Below are 20,359 nucleotides of genomic sequence, written 5' to 3' on the forward strand. Positions count from 1 at the left end.
TGAACTGGATCTCCCAGGACCTCCTCACACTGCGTGCACAGTGCATCGGCCTCCTCGCTTTGTGTGGCTCTGATGTGGCATGCTGGGCAGAGGCCTTGAGCTTTTATCCCTGTTTCTGGTGGCGCCATGCTTTCGGCGCGTAAACTCAGAGTTGTGCGCGTAGCTGTGCATCCAGCCTTAGATATGCGCGCAGCTCTGTGCGTGCAAACTTATGCGCACAAGGTTTATGAGCATGTAATTCTATGCGCAGAAGGGCTTCTTGCGCCTAACTCTGTTTTGTGCGCTCGTGCCGGACGGCAAACGGCGCGGCGACACGAGCCAAGATGGCGAGCACGCGGGCAATATGGGACCCCTACGGAGGGTCTCCACGTGGGTAGACCCTTGGAAATAACTGGGGCCTGGCCCTGCTAGGGCGGATCAACCCGGTGGCACTGGCCCGGCCAGTTGCCTGTGCTTCTCCTCGATCCTCGGAGACCGGCTTAAAGCAGAAGATTTCTACCTTACCTTGTCTTCGGCGCTTCCCGGTTTCGTCCCGGGCGGTCTCTGGCTGCAGGGGGAGAGGGCAAATACCTTCACCGCCGCGCTCGAGAGTGCACCCGCTGTCTCTCAGCCGCACCCGAGGATCGGGGGCTAGGTCTTTGCCGCGATTCGGCTGCCGGACGAGGCTTACCTCCGAGGGACCATGGAAATCACCTCGGGAATCTCAACTGGGGGAAGGACCCGAGGGTATCACCGCAAGAGAGTGGGGCTCGTCTTCAGGTAGGATTCTCCTTTAAAATTTGGTTCTAACGCTGTGAGAGCGTGCAGATAGTCCCTAACTGCTATGGAGACGGAAAATACTGAAGAGCTGCACTTCCTGCAGGGGTATATGTACTAGGGGTTGACGTCAGATTGAAATCTGATCCGTCTCCAACTGCTAGCAGGAGTACACTATACCCATTGGTCCTGAGTCCATCTGCTACACGCTAGGAAACTTTTTTTTTTTTTTTTTAATTTAGAAACTTGCCCGGCAGTGGTCCAAGGTGCTGATTCCTGCAGGGTGGAGTGAACCAGGCTCCCCAGTGTCGCACCCAAAGCTGCCCAATAAAGAAATTAGAGTCCTCAACCCTCTTATGCAGCTGCCTCACGACCAGTGGGGGATGGCCCTCTCAGGACCTCACAACCCCCTGGGAGGTTGAAGACAACACTGCTATGACTAAGGGCTTTTTGGTTTTTTTTTAAGCCAAATTGACTAAGAAATAAGAAAAGAAACCAAAAAAACCACCTAACTCTGACTAACTCCCAAAACAAACTACCACACAGACCAGACTGTAGGTTTGGCACCCCCACCATCTGCTGGAGACAGAGGAGTACTGCCCGACTGTAGGTGACACCATTCTATTTATAGGCGGAGCATTGTTATGGTAACTGCTCTGTCTCCATCTGCTAAGGGGGGGGGGGGGGGGAGGGGGGGCGCAAGCCCAGGAGTCTGGACTGATCCGGGTACATACAGGGAATATGTATTGCATGTGAAACAAGGGACAAGGTTTCAGATAAATCTGTATGCTGAAGATGAGACTCATGCTAATATTTGTGAACCTAGACTGAATACTACAAAATGCTGATGCTAGTGAAAAAGCCAAGATCCACATATTTCCTCAGTCAATAACATCTGTCTCGGTGTGTGTGTGTGTGTAGACATTGCAAGGCCACTCTCCTGTTTTTCTCTTCTTATCAAAACAATGGGAGACATCTCCTCACAAAGTATGGGTAAAATGTTATTGTGAGTCTATCCAGAGTGCACACATCATGCGCCATGATTGATAGAGATGGCATCACCTGCATCAGTTACAGATATGCTGCTGAAAAAGATACAAGACAGAAGTGCTGGAAAAGCTGTCATCACCATTATGCAGCAAGTGTGTGTGTGTAGAGTGATCAGCTGTCCTCTTTACTCATCTAATCTGAGTAGCAGAACCTTGCTTCCTGTTTAATATTCTAACAATTCCTAGTGAATGCAAAATATCTAAATTTTTGTTTAATGATACACTATAATCTGATTAATGCTGTAATTTGTAGTATTTATACTCCTTATAATAAAATATTAAGTAACATTTTGGTCTCCAAGATTTAGTTAGTTTCATTTGCAAGTCCAATTTGATTGTATATTTTGGCATTGTTACCAGCCTTACAGCTAACTCCCCTCACAAAATTAGTAACTAGGGAATTGACTTTTTTCCCCCATTAAATAGGCTTTATGCAATAAGAAAACAAGCTCAGGGAAGCAAGAATCTGCCTGATCCCATCCAACTCCAGATCACTGGATGTCCTTCCATCCTAATCAGTTGCCCTTTTGCTCCTCCCACAGAATGGGTGAAAATTGTGTATGTGTGGGGATGGGGTGGGGGGGGTGTCCTACTGCCTCCTCCCCTGACACCCCTTGCAGTGTGGGTGAAGGGGGAACTGCTCCTTCCAGCATCGCAGTGCAAACAGCATCAGAAGGCTGTAACTGTTGCCGCTTCATGGTTGCTCGCTTTGGCTCAGCCCTCCCTCACCTCCCAGGCAGGCCCAAAAAAGGCCCAAAGGAAGCAGCTTCCACAACAATCATTGCAGGCTACACAGTGCTTCCGTGATCGCCATTTTCAGCACAGCACACGGTCAAATCTTCCCACCTGCCTGAAAAGGTCCTTCCTGCCACCAAAAACACAGCATTCTCCAGAGCCCATACCACAGGAAGGGCTGCTGCAGTACTTCCTCTTGTGCCTTGCACAAAGGCTGCTAGCCACTAAGCTTCTCTCAGAGTTGCACTTTTTTTCTTTTAAATCTTAAAGGGACTACATTTTCCCTACAAACAGAATTCCAGAAAGAGCTAATACTTTCCATGTAGACATCTTATAGCTGGTCAGTCATATTGTAGAGGACAAAGGAGAAGCTATGGCATGAAGGAGCCATCACCACTGGCTGGGTATGAGATAATCGAGGGTCACAGACCCCCCCCTGTCCAACCCTGCTCTACCAGGAGGATGGCCTAACATGACCTAACACCCATGGGAGTCCACAATCTGTGCAGGAAGGACATCTTTATCTGCTGGAGACAGAAAACATTGACAGACTGTAGTGGCACAATGCCTTAAATGCTAGTGTACAGTAAAGCTTTTGTTTTCAGTCTCCATCTGTTGGTAGGGGGAAAAAACCTGTCGGTCTGGACCAGTCTGGTGAACAATAAGGAAGGTACAATTCAAATATGCTTAATACAAGCATATGGGAGAAATTACTACCTGAATTTCATTTTCCTTAGTATAGACAGATGAACTCAGGACCAGTGGTTTATGCTCCCCTACCAGCAGATAGAGGCAGAGCAAACTGACGTTACAGTATATACATCCCTGCAGTGACATCAACCTGCCAGTATTCTCTTCAAAAGCAACTGTGGGCAGACTAGCAAAAAACTTGATTAAAAACAGATAACCAGAACTGTACTCAACCAACGATAAACACTGAACTCACTTAAGACTCTAGGTATCCCAAGCTGGGGACTGGTTGAACACTTACTAGTAATCCCTTGGGACCCAGAGCCACTCAGGAAGACTATTAGCTTCCTGCTGTCGCATGAGTATGCAGAGTCCATCTGTCTACACTAAGGAAAATGAAAATATCAGGTAAATAATTTCTCCATTTCCTAGCATTCAGACAGATGGACTCAGGACCAGTGGGATGTACTAAAGCTACTCCCCAACAGGGTGGGAGGCTGCTTGCGGTCCAGTCAACACCGCACATGCAAAGGCTACATCCTCCCAGGCCTGCACAAGACGATAAAACCTGGGAAAAGTGTGTACGGAGGACCACGTCACAGCATGGCAGATATCAATGGAAGACAACAGACTAACCTCTGCCCTTGACTCTGCCTGAGCCCTAGTGGAATGAGCACTAACCTGAGTAGGCAACAGCTTTCCAGCATCCACATATGTGGCCGTGACCACCTCCTTAATCCAACGAGCTATGGTAGCCCGTGAAGCTGGAGTGCCCTGCTTACTCCCGCCATGGAGAATGAATAGGCGATCTGTCTTTCGAAAAGACTCAGAGACCTGCAGATACCGCAACAAGATGCTTATCACCCAAGGAGTGCAAAAGGTGAAACTACTCCGCATCCCTGACAAATCACAAGCTACTATTGCTTATTAATTACCATGATAGCAGTGTATGGATTTTTCCTCTAGGAACTTACCCAAACCTTTTTTAAACCCAGTTACACTAACTGCTGTAACCACATCCTCTGGCAATGAATTCCAGAGTTTAACTATGAATTTTCTTCAATTTGTTTTAAATGAGCTACTTGCTAACTTCATGTAATGCCCCCTAGTCCTATTATCTGAGAGAGTAAATAACTGATTTACTTGTTGAAGTCCTTTTTGTAGACTTCTATCACATCCCCCTTCAGTCTCTTTTCCAAACTGAACAGCCCTAACTTCTTTAGCTTTTCCATGCCCCTTCTTTTGCTCTCCCTTTTCTGCACTTTCTCCAGTGCAGCTATATTGTTTTTGAGATGAGGGGATCAGAACTGCACACAGTATTCAAGGAGCAGTCTTACCATGGAGCGATACAGAGGCATTATGATATCCTCAGTTATATTTTCCATTCCCTTCCTAATAATTCCTAACATTCTGTTTGCTTTTTTGATCACCACAGCACACTGAGCCAACGATTTCAATGTTTTATCCACTATGACGCCTAGATCTCTTTCCTGGGTGGTAACTCCCAAGATAGAACCTAACATTGTGCAACTACAACAAGGGTTATTTTTCCCTATATTCATCACTTTGCACTTGTCCACATTAAATTTCATCTGCCATTTGGAAGCCCAATCTTCCAGTCTCGTAAGGTCCTCCTGCAATTCATCACAATCTGCTTGAGATGTAACTACTCTGCATAATTTTGTGTCATCCGCAAATGTGATCACCTCACTCGTAGTACCTCTTTCCAGATCTTTTATAAATATATTGAAAAGCACCGGTCCAAATACAGATCCCTGAGGTACTCCACTGTTTACCTTTTTCCATTATGAAAACTGACCATTTAATCCTACTCTGTTTCCTGTCTTTTAACCAACTTGCAATGCACAAAAGGACATCGCCTCCTATCCTATGACACTTTAGTTTTCTTAGAAGCCTCTCATGTGGGACTCTGTCGAACACATTCTGAAAATCCAAATATCCCACATCTACTGGTTCACCTTTGTCCACATGTTTATTCACCCCTTCAAAAAAAAAAAAAAAAATGTAGCAGATTTGTGAGGTAAGACTTCCCTTGGGTAAATCCATTTTGGCTGTGTACCATCAAACCACATCTATCTAAATGTTTTGTGATTTTATTCTTTATAACAGTTTCCATGCTTTTTCTCTGCACTGAAATCAGGCTCACAGGTCTAAAGTTTCCCAGATCACCCAAGGATCCATTTTTAAATATAGGGGTTACATTGGCCATCTTCCAATTTTCAGGTACACTGGATACTTTAATGATAGTTTACAAATTCATTAAAGTAGGTCTGAAATTTCATGTTTAGTTCTTTCAGAACCCTGGGGTGTATGCAATCCAGTCCAAGTGATTTACTACTTTTCAGTTTGTCAATCAGGCCTACCACATCTTCCAGGTTCACTGTGATTTGGTTCAGTTGATCTGAATTATCATCCTTGAAAACCTTCTCCGGAACTGGTATCTCTCCAACATCCTCTTCAGTAAACACCGAAGAAAAGAAATCATTTAATCTTTCCGCAATGGCCTTATCTTCTCTAATTGCCCCTTTAACCCCTTGATCATGCAATGATCCCCAACTGACTCTCTTGCAGGCTTTCTGCTTTGTATATATTTAAAAAGTTTTTGTGAGTTTTTGCCTCTACAGCCAACAAATTCTCTTTTAGCCTGTCTTATCATTGTCTTACACATTTAACTTGCCAATGCTTATGCTTTATCCTATTTTCTTTTGATGGATCCTTCTTCCAGTTTTTGAATGAAGATCTTTTGGCTAAAATAGTCTCTTTCACCTCACTTTTTAACCATGCCGGTAATCGTTTTGCCTTCCTTCCAACTTTTCTTAATACGTGGAATGCATCTGAGACATGGCTCGAATCAGCCAGCTGTCCAAATACGGGTGCACCAGGATTCCTTCTTTTTGCAAGGCCGCTGCTACCACCACCATAATCTTGGAAAACGTTCTGGGAATGGTGGCTAGACCAAAAGGCAGCGCCCAAAACTGTTAATGGCGCCCCAACACTGCAAAGCATAGAAAGTGTTGGTGTTCCAATCGGATGGGAATATGAAGATAAGTCTCTAACAGATCCAAGGAGATCAGAAATTCCACCGATTGCACCACCATTATTACACAGCGTAAGGTTTCCTTCAAGTGATGGTTGACCCTCTTGAGATCTAAGATGGGACAAACGGCATCCTCCTTCTTGGGCACAACAAAATAAATGGAATATCGCCCCATACATTCTTGAGACATGGGTACCAAAACCACAGCCCTCAGTCTGAGGAGCCTTTGAAGCATGAACTCCACTGCCTGCTTCTTCGGCGGGGAGTGACAAGGGGACACCATGAACACATCCTGAGGAATACCACTAAGTTCCAGTGCCAACTCTTCGCGTATCACCTCCAGGACCCACTGGTCCAACGTGATCTTGACCCACCTCCAATAAAAAAAAAAAAAAAAAAAAGAGACTTACCCCTATTTCCTGTTCTGGAAGATGGGTCAGCAAACCTTCATTGGGAAGCTCATGAAGGTCCACCACCTGAGTCTGCTCCTCTCTTGGGCTGCCGAGGACAAAAGGACAGCAACCTACTGAAAGGCAGAGTCTGCTGAAAGGTTATTCCTCTGTAGGGACGAAAACACCTAGAACCCTGGAAATGACCACTCATACCAAAGGAGCACTGTAACTGTTTCCTATCCTCTGGCAACTGAGGCACCAGACTCACCCCACTTACTGGCCAGTTTCTTCAACTTGCTCCCAAACAAGAGCAAGCCTTTAAAGGGCATCTTGGTAAGATCGCCTTTGGAAGCTGTGTCAGCTGTCCAATTTCACAACCAGAGTAGATGCTTGGCCACTATCACCGAAGCCACTCCTCTGGCTGAGGTCCGGATCAAATCACAGCCTCCATCTGCTATAAAGGCGGCAGCAGGCTCCATAGCCGCTTTGGAATTACCTTCAGACTAATCAACCTCCTGAGAGAGAAGCAGACAAGATCTTGTCAATAGGGCACAACAGGAGGCAATCTGTAAATTCATTGCCACTACCTCAAAAGGCTTGTTTAAGAATAGCCTCAATCCTTCTATCATGTACATACTTCAAGGCTGCTCCTCCCTCTCAGGGATAGTTGTCCACTTAGAGACAGCACATACCAGAGCATCCACTCTGGGGGAAATGCGAACGCCCTCTCACAGCCGGATCCAGGGGGTATAGAACTTCCAATGTCCGACCCCCCTTTAAAATTTGCCTCTGAAGCATCCCATTCCAGATCAATCAATTCCTGGATGGCATCCATCACCAGGAAAAAATAAGAGGTTTTATGCAAGGAAACCAAAATGGGATTCTTCCTCTGCTCTGACATAGCATCCGAACCAGGAACACCCAGCTGTTTCAAGGTCTGGGAAATCAGGGCCGACAGTTCATCTCTACGAAAGAACCGCAACATGGTTCAATACGGTTCCAGCCCTGGAGAAATTTCCCCATCTTCTAGGGAATCAGGATCAACCTCATCATCAGTGCCATCCAGATTCCTGACGGGAACACCCACAGGGAGCAAAGGCAAGCCCGGGCGCTTAAGCACAGGACTGGAAGAGGAGGAGCCACCAGCTGAGGGTCCGATCAGACAGAAATGGGGGAAGTGGAGAACTGTGCCTGAAGAAAGGCTTGTAAGCCTTGAAAAAATTCCACCCAAGAAAAAGCAGCTGGGTCCAGACCAAGCTCAGAAAGAACTGGAGCGGGTCCCACAGAACTGTCCTCACCAATGGAGGAGCCAGTCCAGGGAAAGCCAAGATCTGGCATCCCCCCCAATCAAGGCCATGACAAACCCATCCTCAGAATGGGAAGAGCCAGGCTTAGCAAAATTCGAGGAAGACAACTCTCCCTAAGCGTCTGAGCAGCGCTGATTCAGTTAGAAGCCAGGTCAGGCTGAGAAGCCCTAATATGACAGGCAACACAAATAGGAAGATGCTTAAGGCTTCTTGCCTACCGGTGCCATCGCTGTGGTAAACATGCGTCAGAATGGCTCACGCTCAAAAATAAAATGCACCCAAAAAATAAGCGCCTAGAAGAAAGCATGGCAATGTGTGCATACAACCTATGCACCAAGTTAAGAATGTAAAAAGGTTTGTCTGCATAAAAAAAGAACGTCCAAAAACTGAGCGCACAACAGGTGCACAGAGCCGACACATTGCACACACCAACGGCCTATAGAGAGCAGCAGAACATGCACAAGAGCGTGCAAAAAATGGCCACCGCAGCCTACCATGTGGTATGCAAGAAAAAAGCCTAAGAGCAGGGCCTAGCCCACTGGGGGCCGCTCAACCCGCCAGGCTGCCCAGTCCCCCAACCCCAACGGGAGAAGGAACGAACATTGGCACGGCAGGCCATGAACAGAGACTAGAGTCTGACTCGTAATCTTTTGAATGATCCTGCCTGTCAACAGCCATGGCAGAAAGGATTACAATATTCTGCTTTGTGGCCACACCTGAAAGTGAGCATCAGTACCTATCATTCTCATATACCTTCAACGACTGAAGAACCATGGTATCTTTGCGTTGTCAGAGATCATCAGCTAATCCAGATACAGGTGACCCCAGTGCGTCATTATGAGTTGAAAGACTTTGTCTGCCATTCCCAGAACCCTGGGTCCAAGGTCCACCTATTGAGGAAGTCTTCCGATATACTGTCCTTCCCAGCAATGTGGGAGACATATGTCTGGAAATGTTGTTCAGCCCACACCATGAGCGCATCTATCGCCACAGATACCTGTTGGCTTCCAGTTCTGCCTTGATGATTGATGTAGGCCACCCTAGTGGCTGACATTACCCTCACAGATCGAGCTTCCAGTTCTTTGGCGATCCGCAAGCTTGCCAGTTTGCACGCGCCACCAACTGATTAATGGTCCACTGCCACTCCTCGACTTTGTGCTACCAACTCATGACAGAGAGCACCCCAACCCAGAAGGCTCACATCTGTCCTGAGCACCAACAAGTCAGATGTCTCCAAGGAAGCGCCCATACTGAGATGGATCTGCTTGAAATCACCACATAAAATGGACGCTCACTGCCAATGGCAAGTGGAGTCTCACTGTGTACTCCTGGGACTGCGAATTCCACCGGGAGAGCAAGGTGTGCTGAAGGGGGCCTCTCATGCGCCCTTCTCCCAGGGAACATCCAACGTAGCTGCCATCGACCCTAGGACTTGCAGATAAGACCACACTGTCAGGCAAATAGCTCTTCTCAGGGCCTGAACTTGAGTAATTAATTTCTGAATGTGACTGGCAGAAACTCTGCCCTGCTCCATATCGAATCATATGCTGAGATACTCAGACAGCTGTAAACTGCTCTTGGCCAAGTTGACTATCCAGCCTAGTTCCTGCAGAAGGAGATCCCTCGTCCTCAAACAGCTTTTTTTTTTTTTTTTTTTTTTAAGTCAATGCCTGCCAGGCTATCAGACTTAAAATGCAAAACTGAGGGAGGGAAGAAACAGGTGTCACCTCAGGAGCTCAAGTGGTGCGCCAAATCTTCTATTTCTTCTCTTTGGGGTTTGTTTGTTTTTTGTTTTTTTATTTCTTTACACACACACACACACTACAAGCAATCCCCTACAGGAGATGGAGAATACTGGCGGGCTGATGTCAGGGCAGGGCTATATGTCCATGACATCAGCAAGTCAGCTTTACTCTGTTTCGATCTGCTGATAAAGGTGCATAACCCACTGGTGTGGATTGGCCTGCTTGAGTACAGAGAAATAGGACACTGCCCCTCCTATCCCATGACTTTGTAATTTCCTAAGCAGCCTCATGAGGGACTTTGTAAAATGCTTCCTGGAAATCTAGATACACCTTATATTAACTGGCTCACCTTTATCCACAAGTTTATTTACACCCTCAAAAAAACCCAAATTATTGGCTTGAACATACTCCTAACCAGCAATATGAGCCACTGTCAAAAGCTGGAGATTTTCCTCCAACCAAGGGAAGAGGAGATATGACTCTTCCAATACCCCAGGACTTTGGGTATCTCTTTGTCTGCTGTCATATTCGACTGGTATTGCATTGCTGGAGAGCACTATGAGTGCCATCCCCTTGAAGGGAAGAAAGTAACTAAAGGCTAATCTTATTGCCCAGTTTCCAAAAACTATTGATAGACCAAGTGACCTCCCTCCTCAGACCAAAGCCCCTGAGTTATATGAACCAGACAATACACTCCCCAACCCAACAGGCTCACAAAGTTCATGAGTAGTATCCACAAGGATAGTATCAGGCTCATGCCCATCAATAGATTCTGAGGGATCATCCACCAAAACGAAACCACTCCTCACAGGGAAGCAAAACTTGAAATCCTGAGAATAGGGTGACCAGAGAAAGGGAGGATTGGCGTGGTCTCATGAGAGACCTAATCCAGGGAATTAGATCCAAAATGCTTGCCATGAAAACCCAACAACTGAGATAATCTTAAGCTTACAGGTTTCCCAGAGCAAACAACCTCTAAACCTGGAGAACAATTTAGGTTATTCTTTGTGTCATTAGAAACACCAAACATATATTGGAATCAAACCATGCTCCCTAGTATTCCAAGGACTGAGTAGGAAGAAGTTTGCTCTTCACAAAACTGTCCGCCCACCCAGCCCAGGCCTTCTAAAAACTCAGACTACTTTGTTGAACGCTTTAAGGCCTTTGTGACAAGACATGGCCCTGATCAGCCAAGCATCTAGATAAGAAAAAAACATAATACTCTCTTATCCTAAAGAGGCCTCGACAAACTACCATCACTCTGGAAAAAGAAAGGCACTCTGAACAGAAAATGATCCAGCAGAAACCAGGATACCTTTAATCTTCTATCCTAATAGGAATGTGAAAATAAGCTGCCAAAAAGACCAGGGATGAAATAAACTTGTCTTCCTGCACCACCACCACTGGAACAGAAAGAAAAGATTGCATCCAGAAGTGAGGAAATCAGAGAACGCTGAATACACCATTTAGATCAAGAAGGTCTCATGGTTTTTATTTCTTTGGAACCACAACATAAGAGCAATAATGAGCACATCCCTGTCCTAAGTCAGGAACCAGAGGCTAGGCCTGCAAACAGCTGGAGTCTTCAGATAGTATTCTGAAATATTAATCTCTGCTGGTTGAGATACATGCCTTCGAGCATCAGGAATTGGCATGGCAATGCGGATGACACTCCTACTGGAGGGTACCAAGGAGTAAACCCACTGAGTTTCATTGTGAAGAGCTAGCTAAGTCAGGCCTTCGATTCTGGGCTGGTCCTTGGACCTGAAGGAATAAGAAAACAACTGCTTTCCAGGTCAATGTCTAGAGTTCCGCACTTGACCACAACACTTGTTGGCTCTATGTTTTTCAGAGAGCTTCTGCAACAGTGGATTATCCAACATTCTTAACCAGTTGTTCCAAATATTTTCCAAATAGTTGTCCTTCAAAGGGAAGCTTACCCTGCCAAGACTTACACCACAAATCTGTTGCCCAGTCACAGAGCCAGAGAAGTTTCTAGCTGCTATGGATGAAGCCACCAACCTAAAAGAAATTCTGAAAAGATAAGGGGAATCAGCTAAAAAAGCAGCAGCAGATTTCATTCATTGCAAATAAAAATCTGAAAAGACAGGGCTTTAAGGGCAGCTCCATCTTCCTATCCTGAGGGCCTGATACAAAGTACCACCTTCTAATGGGAAGAGGTTCTACTAGTAACCGCTGAGACCAGAGTGCCTACTCAAGGCAACAAACGCTGGACTGCTTCTTAGGATACAATTTAATACAATTTTTCACTCCCTTGAGGCTGCTCTCAGAGGAACACCTTTCAGAAAATATCTCCTCTAAGAGGAGGAGGAAAGACCTTAGAGGACTCATGAACCCTCTTAATAATGAGGTCCCAGTCATAAGTCCCTTCAACTTTGAGAACAGGAATTCACAATGACGACGCATCCTGATCGAGTAGTGCCCCAATCTCATACGTATGGAAAAGACACAACCATGTCAACCTCAGTTTCTAAAAACATTTTTTCCTCTTCCCAAGGAAGCACAGCTAGCTTTTTCAAAGAGCCTCTCCTCAGTAACAGGCCAATACAGTACAGTGCGCTCCGCTGTACTATTCCGCTGTACTGTTAACCCGCGTTTGGATGCACGTTTGACGTGCTAGCTTTACCCCTTATTCAGTAAGGGGTAATAGCCCGTCGAAAACACGTGTCCAACCCCCTCCCCCCTCGAAACTAATAGCGCCCGCAACATGCAAATGCATGTTGATGGCCCTATTTATTTATTTCTTTTATATACCGATCTTCATGACATGGGTCATATCAAATCGGTTTACATGGAACCTGGGGGATAACATTCGTTAACGACCAAACAACAAGAGGTCATTTACAGGAGGCAATAGTTACATTTAACAAGGAGTAGCAACGTGGAATCTGGAGAAAGAGAAAGAGAGAGAGACAACATAGCGTATATAAGGGGCTTAACTACATATATAGCGAAGCGAGCTTAAATTGTAATGATCCCGATTCGGGCTGATTATGGGAAAGCTTGTCGGAATAGCCAGGTTTTGAGTTTTTTCCGAAATGTTTGTAGGCAGGGTTCCAGTCTGAGGTCTGGTGGAATATTATTCCAAATAGTAGGTCCTGCTATCAAGAATGCTCGTTCTTTGGTGGCAGTGTGGCGTGTGGCTTTGATTGAGGGGGCGTGTAGAGATCCTTTGTATATTTCTCTGATGGGTCTGGATGATGTGTGGAGTCTGAGCGGGATCTGAAGGTCAAGTAGGAGTTGTTTGTGGATAGTTTTGTGGATTAAGGGGAGGGACTTGTGTAAGATTCTATAGTATATTGGTAGCCAATGCAGGTTGCATAAGATGGGAGTGATGTGATCTCCGCGATTGGTATTGGTCAAGACTCTAGCTGTCGCGTTCTGGAGCATCTGTAGTGGTTTTGTGGTGGAGAAGGGGAGAAGGGGAGAAGGGGAGTCCCAGGAGAAGTGCGTTGCAGTAGTCGATCTTGGAAAAGAGTGTGGTTTGGAGGACTGTCCTTAAATCATGAAAGTAGAGGAGGGGTTTGAGCCTTTTTAGGACTTGAAGTTTGTAAAAGCAGTCCTTTGTAGTGTTGTTAATAGATTTCTTTAAGTTCAAATGGTTGTCAAGGATTACTCCGAGGTCTCTTACTTGTGTGATTTGGGTAGGGAGAGGGGACTGAAGCAAGGCAGCAGTGTGGTCAGAAGAGATGACAAGGAGTTCAGTCTTGGATGCATTTAGGACCAGGTTCAGACTGTTAAGGAGGTGGTTGATAGTTTGGAGGCAATTTTCCCAGAATATAAGAGTTTTTGAGAGGGACTCTTTTATGGGGATCAGAATCTGTACGTCGGCAGCGTAGAGATAGTGTGTTAATTTTAGGTTTGTTAGCAGCTGACAGAGGGGGAGGAGGTAGATGTTGAAAAGGGTGGGAGATAAGGAGGATCCTTGGGGAACTCCTACCAATGATTTGAAGCTGGTTGATTCTTTGTTGTTGATTTTGACTTTGAAGCTTCTGTTGCTTAGGAAGGAACTGAACCATCTGTATATGGATCCTGATAGACCGATGTCTGAGAGGCGGTTTAACAGAGTGGAGTGGTTATTAGTTATTCCCGCACGATAGAGTTATTAGTTATTGGTTATTAGTTATTCCTGCGCAATAGAGAAAGTAAAATGTGCAGCCAGGCCGCACATTTTACTTTCAGAAATTAGTGCCTACCCAAAGGTAGGCGTTAATTTCTCTCGGCACCGGGAAAGTGTACAGAAAAGCAGTAAAAACTGCTTTTCTGTACACCCTCCGACTTAATATCATGGCGATATTAAGTCGGAGGTCCCAAAAGTTTAAAATAATCAAAAATAAAAAAGAATTTTAAATTGGCCCGCGGCTTGAAAACCGGACGCTCAATTTTGCCGGCGTCCGATTTCCAAACCCGTGGCTGTCAGCAGATTTGAGAAAAGACGCCGGCAAAATTGAGCGTCAGCTGTCAAACCCGCTGACAGCCGCCTCTCCTGTCCAAAAAGAGGTGCTAGGGATGCGCTAGTGTCCCTAGCGTCTCTTTTTAGCGCGGGCCCTAATTTGAATAAATTTTTTTTCTGAATCACACGCACAAGGAGAGTGGCCTGTGCGTGCACTGGGAAAGCGGGCGCTTGCCCGCTCTCCCGCGATTTTTTCTGTATCGGCCTGTAAAGGAGAAAGGAGCAGCTGAAGAAATTTTTTGTTTTTAAAGTTTATAGGGCATTTAAATCGCCGCCTAAAGCAAAGCTCTAGATTCGTAGATCTCCCCCTCTCACTAGACTACTGAACTACAGAGACCTGATGTACAAATTAATTATAATAGAGAAAAATCACCCATAGAATGTACACTCTAAAGGAGAGGCAGATTTGCTTTAACTATCAAGGAGGTCAACACTCAGATCCCCCAAAAGAACTAAACCTTACCGAATCATCCTTACGGAACTGGAAAGGCCATGAGACATGCAGAGAAAGAATCCAAAATAGCAGCTAATCCTACCAAAACCAGTGATTCCAAAGTCTATCCTAGCCTATGCTCTGATCACAGCATAGCAAAAGAGTCTTTCCACTCTACTTCCGCAGATGCAGCTGACAGATCTGAGATCGGAAAGCGTTCCCGAGAATATCCCTGTTTTGGAGGTACATGGTGCAAAGGAGGCCTATTGCACAAGCAGCACGCCTACAGCTGCAGGCTCCTCACTCGTGGCCATGCTTCACTTTGTTCATGAGGACGTTAAGGCCTACTTTCTCCTTACACAAGCGTGGAACAGACAAACCAGAACTGGCTGAAATACAATCTCCCCCTAAATCACTTACTGAAGCAGGCAGTCACCTCAGCTCCTTTTAACTTTGCTCTTTTTTTTCCCCAGCTTCACAGGCTTTCACACCATTGGAGCAGATAGAGGATGGGGAGAGGGAGACAAGTATGAAATTATTGATAGGTGGTTTACAAATTTTTAATAAAGTAAGTTGAGATCTTTTCTAAAGCACAGGACTCCTTCACTCTAATTTTTGTTTTTTTTAATTTTAATATTTGCCAAATTAAACCCCTTTGGGCTCTACTAAGTTGCATCTGAGACTGGGAGCTCAAACTGCGGGCTTGCTACACTGGACATATCAGGTGCCTGGCCCTTAACCACTCCTGCTGCCAAATCCCACGTAAAAAGGAGAGGCAGGCCTAGTGAAAATCCAGCTGCACCACCACTACGTCCTATCATCTGAGAATACTGAGTTGTTCCTGTGCTGCACCACCACTAAATAGTGGCGATGTCACCAAGGAAAACTGTGTTCTCTGCTTCCATCTGCTGGTAGGGGGATATAACCCACTTGTCTCACTTGGAGTGACGTAGCAGGATGAAACGGAAGGCAGCAGTTTGGACATTTGTGAGTCTGAATATTCCCGTGGCTCGGTTTCATTGAGGAGCACATGCCTATAGTGAGTGAAAAGATTAGTTTGTGTTATTTTCTTCACCGGCTTCAAAGCACTAAATGTGATATGCTCAGACTAAGAAATGTCCTGTGGAGTGAACTCGTAAATGCACTCTTTCTGTAAATGTAAACAGACCTATTTTGCAACCACAGATTCTGGAGTCATCTGAATTTATTACCAAGCGATTTCCTTTTATCAACTCTTAGCCTGTACTACAAAGGAGAGAAATTACCCTTCCATAGACAGACCTGGTCAGCCTTTAGCAGTAAGTGGGTATAACACGTTTTCAGCTGCCTTACCAAAAAGGCGGTTTCTCCTTGTCCACGAGTTTCCTTTTCGAAATGCCGACTGCGTTATGCATGAGGTGGTCAATTGTGTCCATGGCTTTCAAGTGTTCTGATTGCAGAGGTTGTGAGTCTGCAAAGAATGATTGGTACATATAAAGTTCCATGAGTACTCAGGAAAATATTTCCTTTTAGACTAAAAATGTTAATTTTCAAATATATAGTAGTGGGGGGGGGGGGGGGGGGAAGGGTATCTAAGACTCTGCCTAACAACTCAGCAACTTGGCCACAAATGGAATCCTGAACACACCCAATTATCAGCTATCACTACTGTAATGTTGAGCTGTCCAACAACTCAAAGGCCTTGCACTGAACTCTCAGCACACAGGTCTCCTGCCCTCTTCCACTTAATCTTCTGTATAGCAAGACGGCAACATCCACAGCTGAAAATACCCCACTTTTACTGGGCTGTGTCAATGGGCAAAAGTTTAGATGACTAATTAAGCTTGTTAAAGGAAAAAAATTTTAAGCCCAGAGTACAGGGTCTATGGTTTTACACATTACACATTTCCAAATGCTTTAAACAGCACACAAAAAACTAAGCCAGCTCAACAGCTTCAGCGGAAAGCAGTGCTAAAAATCACATACCAACTAGAAAAAATATATTCAAAACTTAAGTTTTGAGCAAATATTAAATTTCTCCTTACCAGGACCAGAAGATCTTTCAGCTTTATCATGGAGGGATTTACTCCTATACATAGTTCGCTTCACATCTTTAGATTTCGCAACAGAATGGCCTAAAACAAAACAGATGTCAGTTCTGCAATAGCACAGGTGTTGGTATCTAAAAGATCTAGGTGCCTAGATTACAGACCAATGCAATACAGTGTGTACTCAGCAGAACACAGTTTTCCCTGTGGTTGTGCATGCATTTTGTCATGTAAACCAATGCAGCAAAGAGTTTTATGTGCACAAAATGTGCATGTAAAACTGTCTCCTGCTTAGTGCCCTCGCATGGAAATACTTAATGCCCACATTTGCATGGTATTATCCCACAATGTTGAGAAGTGTGCTGCTTAATTCACATTTTCTTTACTCCTGGTCTGCAGTGGAGTAAAGTTTCCAGCACTAGTAATGTCAGTGCTTAGGGGCTGGCTGCAGGAAGGTGTGAAACACTGAATGGAAGCAGGATAAGAGTGGCTGCATGCTAAGCTGATCTCAATACCACCAATATACTGTTTCTAGTTGCAACTAGAAGAGCTAGTAAGTCATATACACTCAGGGCCAAAGCTATCCAGAGATCTGCTCCAGTAAATCTTTTTAGATGGTGCCAGTACTGTAAAAAGGAAAACTGGTTCCTACCTGCTAATTTTTGTTCCTGTAGTACCAAGGATCAGTCCAGACCGCTGGGTTGTGTCTCCCTTCTAGCAGATGGAGTCAGAGAAAAAAGCTGAAAGGCCTCTTAACTTAGTGTGCCACTTGCGATCCCTTCAGTATAATCCATACCATAGCAGAATGAAATATATATTATAACCACAAACTTAAGAAGCAATGGCTATATTAAGAGCCTAATGAAAACTGCATAACTTATTTACACGGAGAGAGTACTTTCATATGTAACTTGAATGCTGTTCACTTTAAAATATTCTGCAGAATGAAACCAATGAGACAGGACAGACTCTCTAGGATCCATGGGCAGGCGTCTGGACTGATCCTTGGTATTACAGGAACGAAAATTAGCAGGTAAGAACCAATTTTCCTTTCCCTGTATGTACCAGGATTAGCCCAGACCTCCGGGATGTACCCAAGCTGCCCTAAATGGGGTGAGACCTGGAGAGTCCCGCACGAAGAACACTGCTGCCGAAGCAGTAGACATCTGGATCACTGACATCCAAACGGCAATGCTTAGCAAAGGTATGTAAAGATTTCCAGGTAGCCGCTCTGCAAATCTCCTGCGGCAAGACAAACTGACTCTCCACCCAAGACACCGCCTGAGATCTGATTGAATGCGGCTTTAAACTGTCTGGTATTGTGCAGCAAAGACAGATATATGTCAAAGATATGGCTTCCTTCAACCATCTAGCAATGGTGGCCTTGGATGCCTTCTGGCCTCTCTTAGGACCACTCCATAAGACAAACAGATGATCAGACAACCGAAAGGCATTGGTTACCTCCAAATATCAAAGTAGAATTTGCCGCGCATCTAACCTGCGCAAGTCGTGAGCCTGAGAAGAATCACGATCCAAGTCCATAAAAGCAGGCAACTCCACAGTGATTCAAATGAAACCCAGACACCACCTTTGGTAGGAATGAGGGACCCATTCTAAGGGATACTCCTGAATCTGAAATTCGGAGAAAAGGTTCGACAGGACAACGCTTGAAGCTCTGATATTCGCCTTGCCGAAGTGATAGCCTCCAGGAAAATCGTCTTAGAGTGCCAGGTCTTTCAAAGTAGCCCTTTGAGAGACTCAAAAGGAAGACCGCACAAGCCACGGAGAATCAGATTCAAACTCCATGAAGGTCACACTTGTCTGACAGGAGGATTCAAATGTTTAGCGCCCTTCAGAAAACGTGACACATCCGGATGAGCTACAAGAGAAATTCCGTCAATCTTTCCCCGCAAACATCCAAGGGCCGCTACCTGCACTCGAAGAGAACTGCACGCCAAGCCTTTCTTCAGACCCTCCTGCAAGAACGCCAGAATATGAACAATAGAGGAGCAACACAGGGACACATTCAACCCGCTGCACCAGGTATTGAAAACCTTCCAGACTCTAACATAGGCAAGCGAAGTGGACTTCTTGCACGCCTGCAGGAGGTTGGAAATAACCGAATCAGGATATCCTTTCTTCCTCAATTGTCTCCTTTCATAAGCCAGGCCGTTAGACAAAATCGATCCACTCGATTGAAAAATACTGGACCTTGTCAAAGAAGATTCGGTAGATGATTAAGGCGGACCGGACCGTCGACCGCTAAGTTGATCAGATCTGTGAACCACGGCCGTCAGGGCCATGAGGATGAAGGACCCTGTGTGAGTCTCTATCAGAGTAAGACCTTGCCAGCAACGGCCAGGGAGGAAAGACGTAAAGCAGAATGTCGCGAGGCCAGGGGAGGACTAGCGCATCCACCCCTTCCGACCCATGCTCCCTGCGGCAACTGAAAAACTGAGCCGCCTTTGCATTCCTCTGAGTCGCCATCAAGTCTAGGCGAGGCATGCCCCACCAACGAATCAGTAGATGCATCGCCTCCTTGGACAGCTCCCACTCTCCGGGATCTAGGTGCTGGCGACCTGGTAGGTTCCAAAAGTGGTAATCGGATTTGGAACTCCTCCGACTTTGAATCCCAACGAGAAAGTAACACCCTCTGCAACGGTCGCATATGAGTGAAGGCCCAAGGAACTAACTCCAGAGTAGACGCCATAGAACCAAGAACCTGCAAGTAGTCCCAAACCCGGGGTAGCGGTAGCGACAACAGCCAATGAACTTGCACCATTAACATGTTGGCTCACTCCTGCGTGAGGAAGACTTTGCCGACATACGTGTCGAACCGAGAGCCTAAGAAGTTCAGAACTTGGGACGGGACTAACTGGCTCTTGGCAAAATTGACAATCCACCCGAGAGATCGAAGCTGGAGCAACACTGACTGAACTGCTGCCCTGCAAAGTTCCTCTGATTTCGCACAGATGAGCCAATCGTCCAGGTAGGGATGAACCAAAATCCCCTCCCTCCTGAGGGCCGCTGCTATAACCACCATGACCCTTGGTGAAAACCCGAGGAGCCGTCGCCAATCTGAATGGGAGCGCCTGGAACTGGTAATGCTCCCCCAAGACTATGAACCTGAGATACCTCCAGTGACGCTCGCTGATCCCTATGTGAAGATACGCCTCCATCAGGTCTAAAGAAGCCAAATATTCGCCGGAGTGGACGGCCGCAATGACTGACTGGAGAGTTTCCATGCGAAAATAAGGTACCCGAAAGTGTCTTGTTCACCTTCTTTAAGTCCAAGATCGGGCAGAAGGAGCCCTCCTTCTTTGGAACCACGAAATAGATGAAGTATCTGCTGGACCTGTAAGACCGGAACAATGGCTCCTAAGGCTTTCAAACCACTCCAGGGTTTGACTTACTGCTGACCGCTTCGCATGAGGTCCGCATGGCGACATCAAAAACAGGCCTCGCAACGGGTGAGCAAAATCCAAAGCATAACCATGTTCGACAATGCTTAGCACCCACTGATCCGACGCAATCTTAACCCATTCCTTGAAGAATTGAGAAAGGCGGCCGCCTATCATCGGCAAATAAGTGGGCCTGCACAACTTCACTGGGCCAACTTGCCCCCAGCCGATCCCTGAGGACCCCCATCACGGAGAGGCCTGCGGCCACGAAAGGAATAAGGCCAAGACTGAG

At 45.8% G+C, this 20,359-nt stretch overlaps 1 protein-coding gene across 1 annotated transcript in view; it reads right to left on the reverse strand.

Moving 5' to 3' along the window:
* LOC115097614 overlaps positions 1-20,359 on the reverse strand; it is an 85,272-nt gene that overhangs the window by 17,596 nt on the left and 47,317 nt on the right. Inside the window, exons 6-7 of the mRNA XM_029613554.1 lie at positions 16,664-16,753; positions 15,972-16,089 (exon numbers count right to left, since the gene is read on the reverse strand). Of these exons, the coding sequence (XP_029469414.1) occupies positions 15,972-16,089; positions 16,664-16,753 (208 nt within the window). The remainder of the gene's footprint in view (positions 1-15,971; positions 16,090-16,663; positions 16,754-20,359) is intronic.

The sequence above is a fragment of the Rhinatrema bivittatum genome, chromosome 8 (genome assembly GCF_901001135.1).
Source record: "Rhinatrema bivittatum chromosome 8, aRhiBiv1.1, whole genome shotgun sequence".
NCBI lineage: Eukaryota > Metazoa > Chordata > Amphibia > Gymnophiona > Rhinatrematidae > Rhinatrema > Rhinatrema bivittatum.